Here is a 25,048-nt window from a genome sequence, read left to right as displayed (position 1 = left end):
CGCATGGGGATTGGGGTCTAGTCCAGCACCGTGGCGTTCGCACCCTCGAAAGGGCAAGAGCGCATGCCCAGAGCTGCGGGTATTGTCACGTGCGGCCCTCGCGCGAGTTGCCCCGTCAGCGATCTCGGAGGGGATTGGCTGGAGGGGTGGGCGCGGCGCTGAGGCTAGAGCGGGTGGGGTCGGCGTGCCTGGACCCTCGGTGACCCCGCCCCGACGGCCGCAGGAAGCCCCGGGCCAGCCCGCAGCCCCACCCGGATGGAGGTCCTGGACGAGTTCGACAACGAGTTCCCCCAGAGTGTGATCTTTTGCCAGCGCATATCCGAGGAGGCCTTCGAGAGGCAGGCCGCGACCTACACGGAGCGCGCCCTGCGCCGCCTCTTCCGCAGCCTCGACCGTAACCCGGCGCTGGCCGAGCGGGTGGTGCGAAAGGGCAAGCTGGCCGAGTGCGAGCAGCGCGGGCTCCTCTCCTTCCTCTGGGTGCGGGATGCAGGGGGGGGCTGCGGGAGGGTGGGGTGGAAGTCACTGGGTGGGACGTCCCGCTGCCCTCTAGGGCGGAACTCTGGGCATGGTGGGCGGGGAAGGAGGGAGGGTTTGGGCCTAGCTGGGTGTGCAGAGTTGGGTCTTGAAGAATGAGGCAACCCAGCTTGGGGAGTGCAGCAGGCAGGCAGGCAGGCAGGCGTCTCACCGGTCCAGCTTCCTTCCTCTTGCCCTACCTCTCCCGCTGTGTCGCAGGCTAAGTTCTTCTGTGCAGTCCAGGGGGAGCTGAACTTTTGCAACAGCATGGGCGCCCTGGAGATGCACCAACGCCTGGAGCACCTGAAGAGGAGCATCCAACGTGTGCACGTCTACTCCCAGAGTGAGGCTCAACCTTTGTCTGCCCAAGTAACCCAGAAAATCTGACGCAGGACCCATTGTCCCCGAAGTCCTCATTATGAAAATGAACATACGCAAAACTAGAGACTACGGTGAACACTCTAGTACCCGTCACCTAGCTTCAGCAACTCCCCCTGTCTTGCCATGCTTGTTTCACTCTCTATACCTCCTTTAAGAGAAATCTCAGACATCACTGTATTCCTGAATATTCTTATTTATTTTATTTTTTTATATATTTTATTGATTTCTTACAGAGAGGACAGGAGAGGGATAGAGAGTTAGAAACATCGATGATGCTGAAACCAGTTTAGCTCAGTGGATAGAGCGTCGGCCTGCGGGCTGAAAGGTCCCAGGTTCGATTCTGGTCAAGGGCATGTACCTTGGTTGTGGGCACATCCCCAGTAGGGGGTGTGCAGGAGGCAGCTGATCCATGTTTCTCATTGATGTTTCTAACTCTCTCTCCCTCTCTCTTCCTCTCTGTGGAAAATCAATAAAATATATTTTTAAAAAAGAAAAGAAAGAAACATCGATGAGAGAGAAACATCCATCAGCTGCCTCCTGCACGCGCCCCACGGGGTATGTGCCGGCAACCAAGGTACATGCCCTTGACCGGAATCAAACCTGGGACCCTTCAGTCTGCAGGCTGACGCTCTAGCCACTGAGCCAAACCAGCCAGATTCCTGAATATTTTTTAATGTTTCTTAATTTAAAAAAAAAAAGACAGCTCCTGACATAATCACAACGTCAATCCTGGTACAATTAACAGTTCCCTAATATTATCGAATACTTAGTCCATAATAAGGTCTCCCAGAAGGTCCATAAAAGCCTTTCTACACTTGCTCTGTCATTTTAATTTTTAAAAAATATATATTTCTTTTATTTATTTCAGAGAGGAAGGGAGAGGGAGAGATAGAAACATCAATGATGAAAGAGAATCATTGATTGGCTGCCTCCTGTACACCCCCCACTGGGGATCAAGCCCGCAACCCGGGCATGTGCCCTTGGCCAGAATCGAACCTGGGACCCTTCAGTCTGCAGGCCGACGCTCTAGCCACTGAGCCAAACCAGCCAGATTCCTGAATATTTTTTAATGTTTCTTAATTAAAAAAAAAAAAAAGACAGCTCCTGACATAATCACAATGTCAATCCTGATACAATTAACAACAGTTCCCTAATATAAACTAATACTTAGTCCATAATAAGGTCTCCCAGAAGGTCCATCTAAGCCTTCCTACACTTGCTTTGTCATTTTAGAACCCAAGGAGGCCCATACATTGGCTTGGTTGGTAGCTCTCTTAGGTTCCTTTTCACTAGGGTGACCACATTGGGGCACTTGAGAGGGTAGAATGAGGGGGTACCATATTACTGACCACACAGGGATGGCAAATGAGGGTCGGTGGCCACTGCTGCTGAAGTCCCCTTGGAGGTGGAAGGGAAGCCCTACTCCCTCCCCTCCTGGCTATGGACTTGAAGAACAGTGTTGTCCTTTGGGGTATCCCCCATCATGGATTTATATCTGTTGTCTTGGTCATCAGCGATGTTTGTCCCCCTCTGCCTTTGTTCCTTGGACAGTCCCTCTGACGCCTTGTTTGATTTGGGTTCAGTTCTTTGGGTGTGTTTGTATTCAGCACTAGACTATGCTGGTGGTGGGGCTACTTTCTTCTGCATCACATCGAGAGGCCCAGCTCACCTGGGTGTTTCCCTTTCCGTGATGCTGAGTGTGAGTGCTCCATGACACCATTTCATCTGACAGCAGGATGCCCAGCATGTGTACCTTTTACCACAGCCTCCTGAGGTAGCGTGGATGTTATTTTATCCTTGTTTTTATGGAAGAGGAAACAGGCTAGGTCACATAGTAAGTCATGGAGTCTGGACTTGAACTCAGGTCTGGATTGTTCCGGGGTACAGGCTCTTAGCCTCCAGGACAATGCTCCCTGGTATTGGTTATCCTCATTCTAGATGAGCTGATTTGATGGGCGGTCTAGGGAGCTTGTTAACACTCACTTTGCTGATAGTCTTCAACTTTGAACAGTAAATATAGCCAGACTTGTTGAAGTAGGAAGACGTAACATGGAGAGAGGAGAGGGATCAGACCCCAAGTTCCTTCCCCTCAAAGATTTCCTCCCTGAGCCCCTTCTGCAAGACCTCCTCCTTGTGGGTTTTCTCATAGAAGGGTCTTTTGCACACCCCAGGACAGCCCTGGGGCTGGGTATAGTCCGTGGGCTCATTTTCCAGGGCCTGGATCCCCAAGGGTACTGGTGGATTCAAGGACTTTCCTCTTGCCCTACCTGTTGGGGGTTGGGGAAGCAGCAGACCAACCTGCCCAGGTCAAGCCCATCAGTGATACTCGATCCCTTCCCATGAGATTCTGCCCTTGAAGTCGGGCAGCCTGATGGTGGATCCTGCCTGTGCCTTGTACAGTTGGAGTTTCTGGTTCCTCTTGAAGGTGGAGACAAAAGTACCCTTTCCATGAGGCAGTTGTGGTGTCAATGAGATGGTGCATGTTGGTGCCCGTCAACAGTGGTTCTAGGCATTGCTCTGACCCACCCTTTGGGGGCCTGCCTCCCCTCTCTGTTGGAGAAACTGAAAACACCATCATGTTTGGCCCCACTCCACCCTGTTCTGGCTGAGAGGTAGGCACCCACTGGTCCCTTTTTGTCACAGGTGCCAAGAAGAAGAGAAGGAAGCCAAAAGTAAAGAAACTAGAACCCATCCTCTTGCGCAACCGGTCAACCTCCCCCTGCCTGCCACCAACACTGCTGCCACCTCCACCACTGCCACCACCTGTCACCACCATGTCCTCTGTGGTGGTCCGGTCGTCACCCTCTGTCTACACTATGCCCAGGGTCTTTGGCCCCTTTCCTCCGCTGCCTAGCAAGTCGGTCAGTGGGTGTATTGCCCCCCCCCCCCCGCCCCTTTACAATCCTGGGAGGGGCAGCCACTCCCACAGCTCTCGGGCCCACAGCAGTGATTCTCAGAACTTTGTTTTTAAGCTGCAGAGCCCTTTTTAAGAATATAGGCAAAGTCTTGGGTGGAACAGCAGTGGATAAAGCAATAAAAGGGGGGCTACTCTGATTGAATAATTGGGGTAGGAGTTGAAGGCTACCTGCTTGGCTTCAGCTGAGCAAGGCAACCCCAAATGCACCGGGCAGAATCCTAGTGCTGCCGGAGGACAAGTGGAGGACCACAGCCCCCCTGCCATGACTCTGAGGCTGTCATTCTCCTGTAGTGCCCTTCCTCACCTCCTACCCCCCCTGACTCCCACTTACCCCACACTCTCTCCAGCAAGCCCCTCCCCTTAGGACCTTCTCAGTTGGCTCCTAGCCCCTATTTCCTGTCTCCCTAGCACCAAGTTCAAGATGAGCACAGAGGATGAGCCTGACATATTTGCTGATTAAATGAAAGTCACATAGTTTTCATAGTTCTCGTATAGGTAATTTTTTTCCCCCCCACGGTTGAGGCCCTCACACTTGTCCTGACATTGCCTTTGTTTCCTGCAGACGGAGAAATTGGAAGTTTCAAGTTCTGAAGTGAAATTAAACTGGCCTGGCCTGTCATCGACCCCAAAGAGGTAAAAGGAATTTATTTTGGGCTTGAGGTAAGTGAAAGGGAGCATTTTGGGGAGCATGCTTTGTGCCAGGCTCAGCTATTATTTCCTCCCCACCTCTAAGTTAACCCTCGCCACAGTCCCGAGTGGTTATTCTCATTGTTCAAGGAAGGAGACTGGGCCCAGCAGTCCCAGTCCCCAGCTCAGAGTGGTGCCCACCAAGACTGGAGACGCCCCGCCTAGGAGGATCCCAGAGCTGACAATGCCTCTCTGCCCTGTCTTGCAGACGCATGGTTGATCTGACCCCCTTGGTCCTCACTCCTGGAGGCTTCCATTTCTCGTACCTGCCCAGAAACGGTGTGCACAAGCTCCACTACCCTGGCTTCCCCTGGTAAGTGTGCTTCTGAGCCGCCCCGGGCCAGGCACCATTCTGACTCAGCCTCTGCTTCGCTTCTGACCAGCATTGTGGCGGCGTGGCCAAGGGCTAGACAAATGGTCTTTATGACGATGCCTTCCACTTCCAGGAAGGACCCTTATGTAATCAGGAGTGCTGGAAAAGTCGCTCCCTACTGTGTGTAATGGTGAGAAATTAGAAACAGCCCAGAGGCCAACAGAAAGGGAAGGATTACATCAACCGTGGGCAGCCCTATCTATGATTTATATACATGTTTGTTTTGCAAAGCAGGGTTTTACTAACTCTGGGGTTTTAAAAATCACCTGTGTTTTCACTTATGGGTATTAAGTATTTCCTATATCATTGAGTGTTATTCTAAAATATGATTTAGACTGGCTGCTTCATTGTATCAGATAACTTTTAAAAAATATATATTTATTGATTTTAGAGAGGAAGGAAGAGGGAGAGAGAGATAGAAACATCAATGATGAGAGAGAACCATTGATTGGCTGCCTCCTGCATACCCCCCACTGGGGATCGAGCCTGCAACCCAGACACGTGCCCTTGGCCAGAATTGAACCTGGAATCCTTCAGTCCTCAGGCCGACACTTCATCCACTGAGCCAAACCAGCTAGGGCCAGATAAATTTTTTAACAGCCTTATTGATATATTATTACTTACATATTACACTAGAGTCCCGGTGCTCAAAATTCGTGCATGGCGGGGTGTGTGTGTCCCTCAGCCCAGCTTGCACCCTCTCCAATCTGGGACCCCTTGAGGGATGTCTGACTGCCCGTTTAGGCCCGATCCAGGTAGGATCGGGCCTAAACGGGCAGTCAGGCATCCCTCTCACAATCCAGGACTGCTGACTCCCAGCTGCTCTCCTGCCTGCCTTCCTGATTGTCCCTAACCGCTTCTGCCTGCCAGCCTGATCACCCCCTAACCACTTCCCTGCCAGCCTGATTGATGCTTACCTGCTCCCCTGCCAGCATGTTTGCCCCTAACTGCCCTCCCCTGCAGGCATGGTCACCCCCAACTGCTCTCCCCTGAAGGCCTGGGTCCCCCCCAACTGCCCTTTCCTGCAGGCCTGGTCACCCCGATCTTCCCTCCTCTGCTGGCCTGGTCACCCTTAACTGCCCTCCCCTGCAGGCTTGATCATCCCCAACTGCCCTTCCTTGCAGGCCTGGTCCCTCCCAACTGCCCTCCCCTTCTGGCCTGATCACCCACAACAGCCCTCCCCTGCTGGCCATCTTGTGGCCATCTTGTGGTGGCCATCTTGTGTCCACATGGGGGCAGCCATCTTGTGCATTGGAGTGATGGTCAATTTGCATAATACTCTTTTATTAGATAGGATAATTAACTTATATTAAAGTATACAATTCAGCTCCAGCCGGTTTGGCTCAGTGGATAGAGCATCAGCCCTTGGACTGAAGGGTCCCAGGTTTGATTCTGATCAAGAGCACGTACTTGGGTTGCAGGCTTCATCCTGACCCTGATTGGGGCACATGCGGGAGGCAACCAATTGATGTGTCTCTCTCACATTTATGTTTCTCTCTCTCTGTCTCTCCCCTTCCCTTCCACACTCTCTCTAAAGATCAATGCAAAAAAATATCCTTTAGTGACGATAAAAAAACACACACACCCACCTTTAAATTCACCAATAATAATAGATGCAAATACTCCATTGTATGGATGGAACATCATTTACTGAAACATTCTTTTAAAAAAATAAAGATTTTTATTTATTTTTAGAGAGAGGAGGAGGAAGAAGGAGAGAGAAACATCTATCTGCTACCTCCTGCACGTCCCCTACTGGGGATAGAGCCCGAAACCCAGGCATGTGCCCTGAGAGGGGAATCCAACCAGCAACCTTCCAGTGCATGGGGCACCAACACCCAACCAACTGAGCCACACTGGCCAGGGCTCAACCATTCTTGCTTGTTGAAATATTTCACTAATGGGGACAATTTTTAGGCTCTTGTTACGTATTCATTTCTGAGTGAGCTGTGCTCTCATGATGCCACCACCAAAAATGTTATTTTTAATTGGTTTGAAAAATTTCACAAAAGCAGAACATATTCCATGGGGAAAAGTTAACAATACAGAAATGCATACATAAAATATGAGTCCCATGTTGCTAAAAGTCCTGCTGCTAAGAGTTTCATGTGTACCCCTTCAACACACACACACACACACACACACACACACACACACACACACACATTCACAGGTTAATTTTAAACCAAAGCAGGATCGCATTTTATGTACTTCTCAGCAACTTGCTTTTTTCCATTACTGTAGCATTGGGGTGTCTTCACTTGTTGGGATATACAGACCTTCCTCATTCCTTTAACGGCCCCAGAATAGTCCACTGCATGGCTGTATCTTGTTCCCTAATGGATGTTTAGATTGTTTCCAGGTTTTCACAATCACAACATTGCTGCAGGGAGCAGCCATGAACAAACATTCTTGGGAGAGATTTTTGGAAGTATAAATGTGTTTAGAGTCATCCTACCGCTTGGGAAGGGGGTTTGTCATGTGTACCCCTGAGGTTGTTGATGTCCCATCTCATGGACATATCTTGGCTGTCTCCTGCACAGGACTTCAGCCTGTAATGACTCCCCCAACACCAAGGAGACACCATCCCCTCCTGTGGAGACCCCCGTTTTCACTCCACCTGTCCTGCTCAAGTTCCAGCCTGTGCCCAGCCCTAAAGATGACTCAGAGACTGACCATGGCAGTGCAGAGTCTGTGCCCCACGAGCGGGGCCCCTAACCTCTTCCCTGCAGACCGTGGCGGAGGAATGAATAAAGTTCTCATGGAGGTGCCTTTCTCAGGCTGGGCTTCTTAGGGGCTGTGCAATCCCCTGGGCTCCCTGCACCCCGAAGAGGTTGTCAGGGTAGTGCCATCCTGAGGCCTTGAGGCCTGAGCTTACTTTCATTAGGTGGTCAGGTCAGTGCTACTGCGAACTCCCCTCGCTTGTAGTCTAACATGGGAATTCAGCTACGTGCATCTTGAAAGAGAAATGAGTGAGGAGAGAGTGATGCCTTTCCCTGCAGTGACTCTGTGGCCCCTCACTTGACCCCACTGACTTGCAAGTCTACCTTTTTTCTTCCTACACCTGCCCCCTAAACACAAGCCTCGTCTGGGTACAAGTTTAGAAACAGTGATCTCTTCCCTCCCTAGAGTAAAATGAGCTGGTGAGTCAGTTTCCAACTTGGCACCTTCCTAAGGAATTTCAAAGATAGTGACTCTAATTGTTGCTTCACACCCTGACCTCAGAGACAAACCTGCATGTGAGATGTGAGCCTTCACAAATGCTTGATGACTGATGGGCATTAGCAGATATGCATTGAGGCTTTGTGTATGTCCCACAACTTGCTTGGGACTGGAGATAATAAACCAAGCAGCTGGGGCTCCTTCCCTTAAGGAACTTACACCCATCCCATCCGCGTGTGTGTGTGTGTGTGTGTGTGTGTGTGTGTGTGAAGGGGCCAGCCCTGAGATGAGATAAGAAGGGCCAGGACAACTGGGTTTGGGTAACTAGGTGGAGAGTGGTATGGTGGGGGAGAGTGGAGACGGGGTGAGGGATGGAGAATTCTGCTTTGAGGAGACCTTAAATTGGAAATCAGTGGGTACCCAAGTAGAAATCAGGAGTCTGGAGCACTGGCAATTTAGTGTTGGGAGTCAGGGGTTACAAGTGGTACTTAAAACCACGAGACTGGGCAAGGTCACCCAGTACTTGAGTATAGACAGATGTCTGGGGCTCTGGGTGGGCACATAAACGTGATCTGGCCAAGGGAAGGGTGGGTCAGAAGATACTCAAGGGATCAGTGAGGGCTTTGGACCTTCTGGTTTGGGCCACTCAGGAGAAGGCCCTGGAGGCTGTGGAAACCAAATGGGTGGAGAGAATGGGAGGTGAGTGGGTACATAGCAAATGTGGACGTTGCTTTGGAGACATCTGTCATTGAGGGGAGCAAAAATGGAGCGGAGGCTTGTGGGGACTTTAGGCTCCAGGCGGGCTACTTAAAAGACCTGAGGCCTGGCTGGTGTGGTTCAGTGGTTGAGTGTCCACCTATGAACCAGGAGGTCACAGTTCCATTCCCTGTAGGGGCTCATGCCTGGATTGCTGGCTCCAGCCCCAGTGGGATCCTGTGGGAGGCAGCCGATTGGTGGTTAGCTCTCATGGTTGATGTTTCTGTCTCTCCTCCCTTTCCGAAATCAATAAAAATACCTTAAAAAAAAAAAAAAGACCTTAGGAGCCAGGTCAAACCAAGACGGGTTTGAGTGGGGAGGGCACTGAGGAGTCGGGCTGAGAGGGAAGGCGAGGCGCTTGGGAGAAGACTGGCTTCCAGTCAGAGGCAGCTCAGCTCTGACGGAACAAGAGCTCAGGCACCGGCTGCGACGGCGTACTGGCGCACTTGTCTCCAGGGACCACAACTCCCGGCATGCTCAGCGCCCGCTTCCGTGGCGGGACCCGGAAGTACTTAAGGATCTCGGCTGGGACGCGGCGGACGCGGCTGACTGGATTGTGTGTTGACGATTTTCCGCGTTCGCTGGTCCTGCCGCCACCGCCACCGCCACCGCCACCATGGGGAAGAGACAGCACCAGAAAGACAAGATGTAAGTTGAACCGCAGCCAGGCGTTCCTGGCTCTGCCTGAGCCCCCCTCTGCCTCAGTCTCCGCCTGTTCTGCGCTCTGCGGTGTCTCCCGCTCCCGCTTTCAGAGTGGACCCCAGAACCCCCTCAGGTGTCGCATCCTCCCAGAAGCTTCCGTCCCCTCCCCCAGCCGCCCAAATCTCCCGCTTGGGAGGCGTCTGCTCCAATAGGCCGTAAGTGCCCTCACCTGGGCGCGGCCTTCCCACCGCCTCGGCGCTCCTCGGACACAGCCCCCTCGACTTCGCTTTGGCCCTGCCCACTCGCGAGCTCTGCCCCTCTCCTGCGCCTCCTGTCTCCCCCAGTGTGCTGGTTCCTGCCCATCAGCTTACACCTGAACAGAATCTTCCAGTTTAAAGCAAACCCACCTTACCCATATTTCCCTCCAGCTGCCACCGTGTTTCTTACGTGAAAGAGCTGTGTCTGCTGGCTCTTTTCTGCTGTCTCTTGAAACTACTTCGGCTTCAGTCAGGCTTTCGTCCCCAGCACTGCTCTTGTCAGAAACCCAGTAACTTCATGTTGCTAAATCTCGTGGTCAATTCCCAGTCCTCATTTTGTTGTGCATATGACACAGCTGACCACCTCTCTCCTTCCAAGCCCTTCTTGGGGATCCTCCTCCCCATCTCCCAGTGGGTGATCTGTCTAGTCTTGCAGTAGTCAGCTGCTTACTCGACAGCTTCACTTGGAAGTCTAATGGAAATCTCACATTTAGTATGCTTCAAAGGGAACCTTGTTTTTCAGAGCCTGAGCCTGCTCCTCCCCCATTTTCCCTAACTCAGTTTGCTCAGGTCAGAAGTCTGGGGAGTTAGCCTTGGTACCTCTTTCCCTCAGCAGTTTTTTCCTCCAGCCCATCAGCAAGTCCTGCTGGCAATTTCAGGCACTGACCACTCTCTCGCCCACCAGTTCCCACAAAGGGGAGTTTATGTCAACTCCTGGGACCTTTGTAGTTCTCTCCTGATTGGATTTCTGCTGCCTCTCTTGCTTGTCCCGCTATAGGAAGCAACCAGAGTGATGCTTTGAGGACTTACGTTAGATCATGTCAGAGCTCTGCTCCAAACCCTCCAACAGCGTTCCATCCTGCTTACAGCAAATCCGGAGTCCTCACGTGGCCTGCAAGGCCCCCGGTGCTCGGACCAGCGTCTGTGTCTCCTTCATCTGCTGCCACATGGCCCCACGCAGTTTGTCAGTGGCTTCACCCTTTTTAAAAAATATATATTTTTATTGATTTCAGAGAGGAAGGGAGAGGGAAAGAGAGATAGAAACATCAATGATGAGAGGGAATCACTGATCGGCTGCCTCCTGCACGCCCCCTACTGGGGGTCGAGCCCGAAACCCAGGCATGTGCCCTTGGCTGGAGTCGAACCTGGGACCATTCAGTCCACAGGCGGATGCTCTATCCACTGAGCCAAACCAGCTAGGGCGGCTTCACCCTTTTTTGGGAACACAACAGCTTTTCCTGCTTCGTGGCTTTTATATGTGACATGCCTGCTTGGTCCTTCTGCCTGGAAAGCTCTTCCCCCAGATCTTCATAGGCTAGTTCCTTCTCATCATCAAACCTCTGTTAAGTTCAGTTCATTTTCTTCAGAGCAAAGCAGGACTGTTTGTATTTGTTACTTGTTTGTGTATCCCCATGTCTATTGTGTTTATCAGTATGTGCCTTTCACATAGTAGGTATTTAATAAACATTTGCTGACTGAGTAAAATGATTCAGTCATCCATTACTTCCAGAGACTCTGTCCTCTTTACAAAGGGGGTGGAAGTAAGATTTCTCTTTCTCTCCTTCAGGTACATTACCTGTGCTGAATACACTCACTTCTATGGTGGCAAGAAACCAGGTAAGGCATGAACTACTCCTCTTCCCCTTGGGATGTGGGGGTGTAATTAAGGAATGATGTCTTTGCTACAATGAGCCTGTAAAAAATAATGGCCCTAGCCGGTTTGGTTCAGTGGATAGAGAGTCGGCCTGCAGACTAAAGCGTCCCAGGTTCGATTCCGGTCAAAGGCACGTGCCGGGTTGTGGGCTTGATTCCCAGTAGTGGGTATGAAGGAGGCAGCCGATCAATGATTCTCTCTCATCATTGATGTTTCTATCTCCCCCTCTCTCTTCCTCTCTAAAATCAATAAAAATATATTAAAATTATAATAACAATGAATAAGAACATGGAAACTAGAGTAGACAAATGGCCTGAGGACACGGAAAAGTCAGAAAAGAGGAAGATATATGAGAAAGTGTCTAATATTGGTGTGTGTGTGTGTGTGTGTGTGTGTGTTTTAAATATGTTTTTATTGCCTGACTGGTATAGCTCAGTGGATTGAGCATCATCCCATGGAACAAGAGGTCCGGGTTGGATTCCCGATCAGGGCACATGTCCAGGTTTTGGGCTCAATCCCAGTAGGCGGTGTGCAGGAGGCAGCCAATCAATGTATCTCTCTCATCAGATGTTTCTGTCTCCTCTCTTCCTCTCTGAAATCAATAAAAATATTTTTATTGCCGAAACCGGTTTGGCTCAGTGGATAGAGCATCGGTCTGCGGACTGAAAGGTCCCAGGTTCGATTCCGGTCAAGGGCATGTACATTGGTTGCGGGCACATCCCCGGTGGGGGGTGTGCAGGAGGCAGCTGGTCGATGTTTCTCTCTCATCAATGTTTCTAGCTCTCTATCCCTCTCCCTTCCTCTCTGTAAAAAAATCAATAAAATATATTAAAAATAAAAAATATAAAAATATTTTTATTTATTTATATTTAAACTCTTTATTGTTGCAAGTATTACATATGTCACACGTTTTCCCCATTGACCCCCCCACCAGCCCACCCCCGCCCCAGGACCTCCTACCCCACTATCTGCGTCGTGGGTTATGCATATATGCATACGGCAATTTTTTTAATTTTATTTTATTTTATTTTTTTTTTAATTTCTTTATTGATTAAGGTATCACATATTTGTCCTCGTCCCCCCATTCCCATCCCACACCCCTCCCCACACATGCCCCCACCCCCCTGTTGTCCTTAACCGCTGGTTAGGCTCATATGCCTGCACACAAGTCCTTTGGTTGATCTCCCCCTTTACCCCCACCCTTCCCTACCCTCCCCCCGAGGCCCGACAGTCTGATCCATGCCTCCTTGTTTCTGGGTCTGTTCTTGTTCATCAGTACCTTCCACCCACCCTCCCCCGCCTTCCCTCTGAGATTCCGCACTCTGTTCCATGCTTGCATGTCTCTGGATCCACTCTGTTCATAAGTTTATTTTGTTAATTAGATTCCATGTATGAGTGAGATCATGTGATATTTGTCTTTTTCTGACTGACTTATTTCACTTAGCATGATGCTGTCCAGGTCCCTCCATGCTGTCTCAAAGAGATTCTTCTTTTTTACTGCTGCATAGTACATGGTGTAAATGTACCACAGTTTTTTTATCCACTCATCTTTCTGATTGGTGTTTTGGGTTTCTTAGGATATATTCCTAGAAGTGGGATCACCAGGTCAAATGGCAGTTCCATATTTAATTTTTTGAGGAAACTCCATACTGTTTTCCATAATGGCTGCACCAGTCTGCATTCCCACCAGCAGTGCACTAGGATTCCCTTTTCTCCACATGCTCGCTAGCACTTGTCATTTGTTGATTTGTTGATGGCAGCCATTCTGACAGGTGTGAGATGATACCTCATTGTTTTAATTTGCATCTCTCTGATGATCATTGACTTCGAGCATTTTTTCATATGTCTCTTGGCCATCTGTATGTCCTCTTTGCCAAGTGTCTATTTAGGTCCTTTGCCCATTTTTTAATTGGATTGTTTGTCTTCCTTTTGTTAAGTTGTTCATTATATATGTTGGATATTAATCCTTTATCAGATGTAGCATTGCCAAATATGTTCTCCCATATAGTGGGCTCCATTTTCATTTTGTTGATTTTTTTTTTGCTGTGCAGAAGCTTTATTTTGATGTAGTCCCATTTATTTATTTTCTTCTTAGTTTCCTTTGCCCTAGGACTGTGGTCGGCAAACTGCGGCTTGCGAGCCACATGCGGCTCTTTGGCCCTTGAGTGTGGCTCTTCCACAAAATACCACGGCCTGGGCGAGTCTATTTTGAAGAAGTGGCGTTAGAAGAAGTTTAAGTTTAAAAAATTTGGCTCTAAAAAGAAATTTCAATCGTTGTCCTGTTGATATTTGGCTCTGTTGACTAATGAGGTTGCCGACCACTGCCCTAGGAGATATGTAAACATATTGCTATGAGAGATGTCTGAGATTTTACTGCCTATGGTTTCCTTCTAGGATTTTTATGGTTTCCCGACTTACATTTAGGTCTTTTATCCATTTTGAGTTTATTTTTGTGTATGGTGCAAGTTGGTGGTCTAGTTTCATTTTTTTGCATGTGTGTGTCCAATTTTCCCAGCACCATTTATTGAAGAGACTGTCTTGACTCCATTGTATACTGTTGCCTCCTTTGTCAAATATTAATTGAGCATAATGGCTTGAGTCGATTTCTGAGGTCTCTTTTCTGTTCCATTAATCTATATGCCTATTCTTGTGCCAGTACCAGGCTGTTTTGATTATGGTGGCTTTGTAGTATAACTTGAAATCTGGTATTGTGATTCCTCCAACTTTGTTCTTTCTCAAGATTGCTGCAGTTATTTGGGGTCTTTTTTGGTTTCATAGAAAATTTTGAAGTATTGGTTCTAGATCTGTGAAATATGCCGTTGGTATTTTAATAGGGATTACATTGGATCTGTAGATTGTCTTGGGTAGTATGGACATTTTAATGATGTTGATTTCTGCCAATCCATGAACATGGAATATTCTTCCACTTGTTTATATTTTCTCTTTTTTTTCAACATCCTGTAGTTTTCCGAGTACAAGTCTTTCTCCTCCTTAGTTAAGTTTATTCCTAAGTATCTTAATTTTTTTGTTGCAATGGTAAATGGGATTGTTTTAGTTTCTCTTTCTGAGAATTCATTATTGGTGTTTAAAAAAAAGCCATTGATTTTTGGGTGTTAATTTTGTATCCTGCTACATTGTCAAATTGATTTATTAAATCTAGTAGTTTTTTGGTGGAGTCTTTAGAGTTTTCTGTGTATAATATCATGTCATCTGTGAATAATGAGAGTTTTACTTCTCCTTTCTAATTTGGATTAAAAAATATATATTTTAAGTATTTTATTGATTTCAGAGAGGAAGGGGGAGAGAGAAACATCAATGATGACAGAGAATCATGGATCGGCTGCATCCTCCATGCCCCACACTGGGGATCAAGCCTGCAACCCGGCATGTGCCCTGACCGGGAATCGAACTGTGACCTCCTGGTTCATAGGTTGATGCTCAACCACTGAGCCACACCAGCCAAACGGATAAAAAATATATATTTTTTAATGTTTTTATCGATTTTTAGAGAGAGAGGAAGAGAGAGGGATAGAGAGATAGAAACATCATAGATTAGTTGTCTCCTGCATGCCCCCTACCAGGAATTGAACCAGCAACCTTTTGGTTCTTGGGTCAACACTAAATCACACCGGCTGGGCAATCTTGGTGTGTTTTTATTAACGTAGGTTAAAATAACCTTTTTTTCTTTATCAAGATAATAAGGTCAGGCATACCTCATTTTATTGCTCTTCACTTTATTGCATTTTGCAGACATTATTTTTTGAGCAAGTCTGGGGGTGAGTTTTCCAACAGCATTTGTTCACTTTGTATCTCTGTGTCCCATTTTGGTAATCCTTGCAATATTTCAGACTTTTTTAAAATTATATTTGTTATGGTGACTTGGGCTTTTGTTTGTTTGCTCCCCGCCCCCCCCTAGATTGTTTTAATACATTAGCTCATCTTTCCTTTGAGAAAAATCGTTGTCTTGGTTTCTGTAATTGAAAACAATAATATCTTCTGTTGGGTCAGTAATATCTTCTGAAGGCTAAGTGTGCTAAGGTCTCTGAAACTTTAATGTGAGTATGAATCACCTGTAGATCTTGTTAAAATGATGCAGACTATAATTCAGAAGGTCTGGGACTGCATGTCCAACCAGCTTCCAGGTGAGGGCAGTGCTATTACTTGACACACCATACTTACATTGGAAAAAAAATGCCATCTAGAATTTTAATATGCAGAGAGGAAAAGTCAATGTCTGGCTTCAAAGCTTCAAAGGTCAGGCTGATTCTGTTTTTAGGGACTAATGCAGCTGTTGACTTGAAATTGAAGCTAATGCTCATTTACCATTCTGAAAGTCCAAGGGTCCTTAAGAATTATTCCACATCTACTCTGCCTGTGCTCTGTGAATGGAACGGCAAAGCCTGGATGACAGCACATCTGCTTACAACACGGCTTACTAAAGATTTAAAGTCTACTGTGAGACTCAAAAGAACTGTTGGCCCAGAAAGAAACTCACTATAGACTGATTCATTTGCCTCTCAGCATAACTATTATTGCTTGTCTCATTTTCAGTTCCTATAAGTGTATTCCTAGTATCACATGTGCTCACTCATCTAGGGGAAAAGATGAACAACATAGACTGAAGAACAAGAACAGCATTGATCAGACTGTCAGACCTCAGAGGGAAGGTAGGGGAGGGTGGGGACAAGGGAGATAGATCAACCAAAGGACTTGTGTGCTTGCATATGAGCCTAACCAGTGATCACGGACAACAGGGGGAGGGGGGCATGCGTGTGTGGGGGTTTGGGAAGGGAATGGGGGGGGGTTGATGACAAATATGTGATACCTTAATCAATAAAGTAATTAAAAAAAAAAGTTACTGTGAGCCCTTCCGCTCAAAAAAAAAAGGTTCCTTTTAAAATATCACTACTCATTGATAATGCACTTGGTTACCCAAGAGGTCTGATGGAGATATACAATGGAATTAATGTTGTTTTAATGCCTGCAAACAGAACATTCATTCTGCCACCCATGGACCAAGAAAGTAATTTTTACTTTCCAGTCATTATTTAAGAAATATATGTCATAAGGTTATAGTTGCAGTAGATGGTGATTCCTCTGATGGATTTGGGCAGAAGTAAATTGAAAACCTTCTGGAAAGAATTCACCATTCCAGATGCCATGAAGAATACTCATGATTCATGGGAAGAAGCCAAAATATCAACATTAACAGGCATTTGGAAGAAGTTGATTCCAGCCCTCCTGGATGACTTTGAGGGCTTCAGGACTTCAGTGGAGGAAGTAGCTGCACATGTGGTAGAGAGAGCAAGAGAACTAGAATTAGAGCCTGAAAATGTGACTGAATTGCTGCAATCTCATAATAAGACTTTATGGATGAGGAATTGCTTCTTATGGATGAGCAAAGAAAGTGGTTTTTGAAGTGTCAACAGGATTTAGAATATTACATACCTTTAGTTGATAAAGCGGTGGCAGGGTTAACGAGGATTAATTTCAGTTTTGAGAGAAGTTATGTGGGTAAATGCTGTCAAATAGCATTGCAAGTTACAGAGAAATCGTCATGAAAGGAAGAGTCAGTTGATGACGCACACTTCACTGTTGTTTTATTTTTATTTATTTATTTTTTAAAATATATTTTATTGATTTTTTACAGAGAGGAAGGGAGAGGGACAGAGAGCTAGAAACATCGACGAGAGAGAAACATCGACCAGCTGCCTCCTGCACACCCCCCACCGGGATTGTGCCTGCAACCAATGTACATGCCCCTGACCGGAATCGAACCTGGGACCTTTCAGTCCGCAGACCGACGCTCTATCCACTGAGCCAAACCGGTTTTTTATTTTAAGAAATTGTTACTGCCACCCCAACCTTTGGCTACCACCACCCTGATCAGTCAGCAGTCATCAACATCAAGGCTAGACCCTCCACCCGGTAAAAGTTTATGACACACTGAAGGCTCAGATGATCGTTAATAATTTTAGCAATAAAGTATGTGTTAATTAAGGTATATATATCTACAGTACATTTTGCTATTATACACTTAATTGACTAGTATAGTATAAACATAACTTTTATAAGCACTGGGAAACCAAAAACTTTGAATCCCTTTATTACAATATTCGCTTTATTGTGGTGGTCTGGAATCGAACTCGCAGTGTCTCTGAGGTATGCGGTGTGTACTTTTTTCTCTTTTTTTTTCTTAAATATATTTTATTGATTTTTTACAGAGAGGAAGGGAGAGTGATAGAGAGTTAGAAACATCGATGAGAGAGAAACATCGATCAGCTGCCTCCTGCACACTCCCCACTGGGTATGTGCCTGCAACCAAGGTACATGCCCTTGATGGGAATCGAACCTGGGACCCTTGAGTCTGCAGGCTGATTCTCTATCCACTGAGCCAAACCGGTTAGGGCACTTTTTTCTCTTAAGTTCTTTCCTGATGTATCCCATGTGCTTTGGTTCTATCTATTGAAAGTTTTTAATCCAAAGCAATTGCTGCACTAGGTAATTTACATGAACTTTTTCTTTTAAAAAAATATATTTTTATTGATTTTAGAGAGGAAGGGAGAAGGAGAGATAGAAACATCAGTGATGAGAGAGAATCATTGATTGGCTGCCTCCTGCACACACCCCCACTGGGGATTGAGCCTGCAACCTGGGCATGTGCCCTGACTGAGACTTGAACTGTGACCTCCTGATTCATAGGTCAACACCCAACCACTGAGCCACGCAGGCTGGGCTACATGAACTTTTTCTTAAAATGTAATTGAATTGTTGATAGGGATACATAGGTGAAATTTTTACAGAATAAATTTTCTGTCTCTTATTTTTGTTTTAAACAGATATCCCACAAACAAATTTTCGTCGTTTACCTTTTGACCACTGCAGGTAAGAGTTTTGAGAGTTTACTCTTTCCCTTGTAATAGTTCTCTGATACTCAGTTATTTGACAGTGAATCTGATCCTTGGAGATGCAGCTGTGGGTTTTGTCTGTGTCCCTCCGCCTCCCTCTCCCCAGATCTTCCCTGAACTGGGAGGAGGTGACTCAACAATGATAAGAACTAATGATTCTTTTCTGTTTATTCTGTGTGTGTGTTTACAAGTACATTGTCCTTTTAACCGCAGTCTTACCTTCCAATGTGGGTAGGCTCTGTTGTTAAGCCCGTTTTACAGTTGAGAGAATCAGTGCTTAGCAGAGCGAAGTGCCTTGCCCAGTGTCACATCCAGGCAGTGGTGCCACTGAGGTGTGAGCCCAGTGGTCTCCTGTGGACCTGGGCCTCTCACACTTTACCTTTGGTCCAGAGTCCAAGTGGTAACGACAGCTGCAATAGTCATGATACTGTGAGCCCCTTTCCCCTTCCCTGGGGAGTGCAGGTCACTGGTGGGAGTGGGGGGGACCCAGCTTTAGAGCCACTCAGAGGCTTCTTCCCACCCCAGTTGGTATGTGTATGAACAGAAGCTGGGTGTGCTGAAACAATGGGACTAGGATTGTTGAACCCCAGCACATTGGGGGCTGTGGGGTGGGCAGGTCTGGTGGTCCCCTTGGGCCTGCGTTTCCTAAATTCGAGCCATGGTCATCTCTGGTCTGTACACATGCATGTCTGCACAGCATTCCTCCTCATCCCCCGAGTTCTGATTCCATAGGACAGAGTGATCCTTGAGAGCTGATAAAGCTCTCCTGGTGATCCCAGTGCCCAGTTGAGGCAGGTCAGCCAGACACCACAGGGTGCCAGGAAGGTCCAGGGATGCAGCCGCTGGGTGTGCCCAGGGCCCCCCAGGAGGCTCCCATGCAGTGGTGAGTGAGGGCTTTTCCCGCTCAAAGCACTTACTCAGGAGGGTGAACAAATGAGACCCAGGTATCTTTGGCTGCATTTCTCTCCCAACCCACCAGATTTTGTCATCAGCCCATGAGAATGTCTTAATCAGATTGGGTGTGAATTGGTTTTATGGAAATGCTTTCATCCTTGGTTCCCAGTTCCTGTAAGAGGTCTCTGATCTGTGTCTCGCTCATTTTTAACTACATTGGGTTCTGGGTAAAAATGCGCTTTGAGAATGTGCCTTTAGGTTGTGTCTGGGCGAAGCTGTATGTACATTTCGTGCTGCTTGGAGCTTGATTTGGTGTCAGGTCCTGCTCTGGTCAGCCCCCAGCAGCACCAGCAGCACCATAGCTCGAATTTAGAAAACTCAGGCCCAAGGGGACCACCGGACCTGCCCACCCCACAGCCCGCTATGTGCTGGGGTTCAACAGTCCTAGTCCCACTAGGTTAGAGTAGACTTTTGGGCCAGAGAGAAAGGGGTGAGATTACACCATGAGGGCTTCTGGGGCAACATCCATGGAGGTATCCCCCATGCTGCCAGGCTGACTAGGTCCTGGGGGCCGACCCGTGCTGACCAAACTTACAGGTGACCAATGTGTAAACAAGCCAGGGCTTTTGATGGCTAGGGACAGAAATCCCATGCAGGAAAAAGGGTATTGGCCCAAGGAAGTCCACCAGGTGTGGTCTCCCTTCATCGGTGGGCTCTGCTTTTCTTAAGGAGACCCTCCTGGAGGTGGCAAATGGCCTGTGGTAGTCTGGGCCTCTGCAGGCCCCTCTACCCCACATCCACATATTAGAACTTACCCTGGGCTCCTGGGGCCTCAGGTCTTGCCTGAATCATGTGAACGCCCCTAGGAAATATGGGGAGAACTGTGTGCACAGTCTGTGGTCAGGAGCAGGCAGGCACCCCCAGATCATGAGAGCCCACCAGAGCTTCTTGGGATGGGAGAGGGCAGTTCTCAGTAGGAAAGTGTGGCCTGCCTATGGCTGCTATTCCAGTCCTGCCTCTCCCAGGCCCCCTCCAGGGAGCTCCTTTGGGCTTGAACATGATCGCACGTGTATGACATCACAGCACAGGGTGTGGAGAGCACTAGGCTGCAGTTCTCCCTAAACCCTCTCCTCAGCTGCTGAAATTCTGGCTTTGTACTTACTGGTTTGTGCTGGGAGCTTCTGAGGGGCAGAGATATGGGGGTCCCCTCTGTGCTGGCACCTATCCCAGGCTGTGCAGAGGAGCACCCGAGTTGGTGGAGGAATGACCGAAGGAAGGAGAGGCAAAGGGAGAAGTCATAGGAGCCATGTGGGAGTGGCCCGGCCAGTCCATTGCATGACCAGGAGTGACCATGTCCTTTCTCAGTCTCTCTCTGCAGCCCTTCAGCTACCCGGTCTGCACCCCTGAAGGCGTCGTCTTTGACTTGCTGTGAGTTCTCCCTTGACTTTTGAGCTAACAAATGGGGTGAGGTTGTTGATATCTACTCAGGTAGGGGATGTGGGGCCAGCTGGGGGTTTGGGGGGCCTGGGCAGGTCTATTGGGGACCCAGGAGGGACTGCCAGGGCCTCAGAGATGAAGCAGCAATGCTGCTGTGACCCCTGGCAGGCACCTTTGTTGGCAGGTGCTACTGTCTTCCTGGAGTGGCATTGACCTCCCCCCCCCCCCCCGCCCAAGTGAGGTCCTAGTGTTGTAGTTGCCACTCATGTACTTGTTTTAGAATATTAATGAACTAAATCATTTTCACTTATTGAACCTGGGACCTTTCAGTCCGCAGGCCGATGCTCTGTCCACTGAGCCAAACCAGTTAGGGCTGGAAATTATAATTTTGATGGTGGTCCAGTATCTCATTTTATGGACCTATCAACATATGTGTACATCTTTGTTTGCTAGTTGTGTTGTTTATATATAACTGCAGTAAAAACCCTGAATGTACTCTGAACCACATTTCCAGTAATAGCCCGTTTCCTTTGATGAGGCAAGGCGCTCCTCTCCTTGGCTTCTGCCCCAGAAGTGAGCAGAGCAAAGCCCCTTCGCAGCCGTCCCCAGAAGCAGCCTCCTGGCTGTGCTGTACCTGCCCATCACGCCGATGCTCTCTGTTCTCTTCCCTTCAGGAACATCATTCCTTGGCTTAAGAAGTACGGGACCAACCCCAGCAACGGCGAGGTAAGGGTTGTGCAGGAATTTAAGTGATGCCAGTGATCGCTGTCCTATCGCCTGTCCTTTGATTCTGTGGTTTTCATGTACACACAGGCGCAGTAGAGGACGATTGATGGGGCACAGTGAGGGACTGTGCTTCTCCCTGTACACGCATTCCTTTCCAGAAATGTTTCCTACATGCACACACGTGTGTACAGGTGTACATCTTTCTTTGGGCCATGGGTGCGCTCCCAGGCGTGAATTCCTCTGTACCTTGCTTTCTCATCCTGCAGTGTGTTGGGGATCTGAGTGTGTCAGTGCATAAAGCCCTGCCTTGTTCTGTGGTGGCTGTGTTGTCCTCATGCGGGGGTACTGCAGGGATTTGAGGTCACCTGCTGTTGTAAACAGTGGTCAGGGCCACCCTTGTTCATGCTTCTTTGGGCATACACATGAGTGTTGTCCTGGGACTGCTGGGTCATGGGGTGGATGCATTTTCTGTTTTTGTAGCTACTGGCAAATTTCTTTTCAGAATTGCACCATTTTATTTTTATTTTTTGTATTTTAATGTTTTTATTGATTTTTAAAATATATTTTTATTGATTTCAGAGAGGAAGGGAGAGGGGAGAGAGAGAAACATCAGTGATGAGAGAGAATCATTGATTGGCTGCCTCCTTTATGCCCCCTACTGGGGATCGAGCCCGTAACCCTGGCATGTGCCTTTGACTAGAATTGAACCTGGGACCCTTCAGTCCACAGGCTGACACTCTATCCACTGAGCCAAACCAGTTAGGGCTGTTTTTGTTGATTTTTATAGAGAGAGGAAGAGGGAGGGATAGAGAGAAAGAAACATCAATGAGAGAGGAACATCATCGAATGGCTGCCTCCAGCATGCCTCCTACTGGGGGATGGAGCTACGCTGGCCAAGTGAGAAGGGCTATCTTATCTGGTGGGAGCAGCATTGGAGCAAGCACCCCATCATCTGTCCTGGAGTCTAATGCTCACCTGCACAGGTGTGTGGGAGTCTATATATATGTTGTCACTTTTATCCTATCTAATAAAAGAGTACTATGCAGATTGATCATCACTGCAACACACAATATAGCTGCCCCCATGTGGTCAAAGATCCTGCCCCCATGTGGACACAAGATGGCCACCACAAGATGGCCAGCAGGAGAGGGCAGTTGGGAGGCACCCGGCCTGCAAGGGAGGGCAGTTGAGAGGGACCAGGCCTGCAAGGGAGGGCAGTTGGAGGTGATCAACCCTGTAGGAGAGGGCAGGTAGGGGTGACCAGGCCGGCAGAGGAGGGAAGTTGGGGGCAAACAGGCTGGCAGGGGAGCAGTTAAGCATTAACCAGGCTGGCAGCGGAGTGGTTAGGGGTGATCAGGCTGGCAGGCAGAAGCGGCTAGGGGCAATCAGGAAGGCAGGCAGGCAAGCAGTTGGGAGCCAGCAGTCCTGGATTGTGAGAGGGATGTCCGACTGCCCGTTTAGGCCCGATCCCACTGGATTCTCGAGGGGTCCCAGATTGGAGAGGGTACAGGCTGGGCTGAGGGACACCCCCCCTCTGTGCACGAATTTCGTGCACTGGGCCTCTAGTATATATATAAAAGCCTAATATACAAAGTGACCCCTCGGGAGTTTGACCGACCGGGAGTTTGATCGCTTGCTATGATGTGCGCTGACCACCAGGGGGTGGCGTGGAACGAAGGAAGGCCCCAGCCAGCAGCCAGGGAAGGGAGGCCCCTGCCCACAGCCGGCAGCCACTAGGGACCCTACCCATGCACGAATTTCGTGCACTGGGCCTCTAGTAGTTGAATAAAAGAGGTGTGGGGCTGGTGGACTGGCCACTGTAGGAGAGGGAGGACACAGGGTTGGAGCTTGGCTCAGGGGCCCAGTCCTGGAACACCCACCCAGTGTCTCGTTTGGGACCTGTGTAGCAGGGCTGGGCCCACCCCACCTGGGTGACAGTGGCTACAGGGACATGAGCCTTGAGTTAGGTGCTCCCAAGGGGCAGCTTTGCCTGTCCCAGGGTCTCTCCACAGCCCCCTTCAGTACCCCACCTGAGGCCTACCCCCCAGGGCTGCTGCTTTCCTCTGGCTGCCGGGACTTTGTTTTATTGTGAAGTTTCCTGTAGAAGAGGCAAACTGTAGACACACAGAAATGTTAAAAAATGGAACATCCCACCAGTCCTGGGTGGTTCAGTTGGTTGGAGTGTCATCCCATACACCAGGAAGGTTTTGGGTTTGATCCCTGGTCAGGGCATGTATGGGAGGCAACCAGTGGATGTCTGTCTGTCTGTCTGTCTCTCTCTTTTTCTCTCTCTGTAGAATCAATAAACATCGGTGAGGATTAAACAGAAATAGAGATCCCATCACAACTGCTCTTAGCATTTGGGTATATTTATTCCTTTTCCCTACTTTTTAAAATATTTCATCTTTCTTAAATAGTTACACAACAGGAGAATAAGGTAAACACCACCCAGCTGAAAAAAAACAAACATTTGTGGTTTTTTTAATCCTCACTCAAGGATTTTTTTTTCTCCATTGATTATTAGAGAGACTGGTAGGGAAGAAGAGAGGAAGGGGGAGACAGAGAGAAAGAAACATCGATGTGAGGGAGACACATAGATTGGTTGCCTCCTGCCCACGCCCCAATCGGGGCCGGGGATCAAACCAACCCAGGTACGTGCTCTTGACTGGGAACGAACCCGTGACCCTTTGGTGCAGGGGCCAACACTCTACCCACTTAGCAACACTGGCCAAGACAAAATAATTCCATTTCAAAAATAATCAGTGCTTGCCATGAAACTGTCTAAACCTCACAGAGTATAAAGAAATCTGCCCCTCAGGCTTGGCCTTCAGGCTGGATGTCAACCCCTTTGCTTGGGGCCGGTTTGCTGGTTCAGAGGCTGGGCTTCCACTGTGCAGCCCCCTTCTCTGGGTTAGTCACTGTGTCCTGGGGCCCTGGGTCAGCACCTGTGCCTTTTCCTCTTCTGAAGGCTTAGATGGTCAGACTTTTCCAGTCTGTCTGTGTCACCTAGCCTCAGCAGTGACCCTGGCAGGCAGCTGTGTTGGCAGGTGCTACTGTCTTTCTGGAGTGGCATTCATATCAGCCACTTATTATTATTAATTATGAATTCTACTTCTTCCAGAAACTGGATGTGCGGTCCCTGATCAAACTGAACTTTGCAAAGAACAGTGAAGGTAAGAGATCTCGTACAGCCAACTCAAGGACTGGCCTGCAGAACCTGGCCGCTGCCTCACGCCACGTTCTCTGCACAACCAGTCATTCCCTTCTGATCAGGCTAGACACTTGCTTTTAATTTCTCAAAGAGGCAACATAATTTTTTCCTTTTTATTATATTTTTATCCTCACCTGAGGATATTTTTCCATTGATTTTTAGAGAGAGAGGAGGGTGGGGGAGAGAGAAAGAGAGAGAGAGAGCAACATCGATGTGGGAGAGACACATAGATTGGTTGCCTCCTGCACATGCCCCGACCGGGACCAGAGATCGAACCTGCAACCAAGCTACATGCCCTTGACTGGAAATCGAACCCTCAACCCTTCGGTGCACAGGCCGATGCTCTAACCACTGAGAAAAACCAGCCAGGGCTAACATTTTTTTCTTTTTCTTTTTTAAAAAAAGTACTTTTATTGATTTCAGAGAGGAAGAGGGAGGGAGAGAGAGATAGAAATATCAATAATGAGAGAGAATCATTGATCAGCTGCCTCCTGCACACTCCACACTAGGGATTGAGCCCACAACCTGGG

At 48.3% G+C, this 25,048-nt stretch overlaps 2 protein-coding genes across 3 annotated transcripts in view; both read left to right on the top strand.

Annotated features, from left to right (window-relative positions):
- Window positions 1–255: 255 nt before the first annotated feature.
- Window positions 256–7,589, top strand: LOC307094271 (uncharacterized protein; the record flags this gene model as incomplete). The annotated part of the gene is made up of 6 exons (XM_079762952.1): window positions 256–477; window positions 733–856; window positions 3,538–3,755; window positions 4,374–4,444; window positions 4,707–4,811; window positions 7,415–7,589. The coding sequence occupies 6 exons, from the start codon at window positions 256–258 to the stop codon at window positions 7,587–7,589; spliced, it is 915 nt and encodes a 304-aa protein (XP_079619078.1).
- A 1,713-nt stretch (window positions 7,590–9,302) lies between these two features.
- PPIL2 (peptidylprolyl isomerase like 2) overlaps window positions 9,303–25,048 on the top strand; it is a 29,059-nt gene continuing 13,313 nt past the window's right edge. For both annotated transcript variants that reach the window (XM_079763186.1, XM_079763187.1), the window contains exons 1-6: window positions 9,303–9,437; window positions 11,256–11,305; window positions 18,182–18,227; window positions 20,510–20,572; window positions 21,256–21,307; window positions 24,429–24,480. In XM_079763186.1, coding sequence (XP_079619312.1) covers window positions 9,406–9,437; window positions 11,256–11,305; window positions 18,182–18,227; window positions 20,510–20,572; window positions 21,256–21,307; window positions 24,429–24,480 — 295 coding nt within the window. In that variant the 5' untranslated portion in view covers window positions 9,303–9,405. The remainder of the gene's footprint in view (window positions 9,438–11,255; window positions 11,306–18,181; window positions 18,228–20,509; window positions 20,573–21,255; window positions 21,308–24,428; window positions 24,481–25,048) is intronic.

Source organism: Cnephaeus nilssonii, assembly GCF_951640355.1.
Source record: "Cnephaeus nilssonii genome assembly, chromosome: 22".
In the NCBI taxonomy this organism is placed as follows: Eukaryota; Metazoa; Chordata; class Mammalia; order Chiroptera; family Vespertilionidae; genus Cnephaeus; species Cnephaeus nilssonii.
Note: the sequence above shows the minus strand (reverse complement) of the source record. Positions and strands in the feature narration are given on the sequence as shown.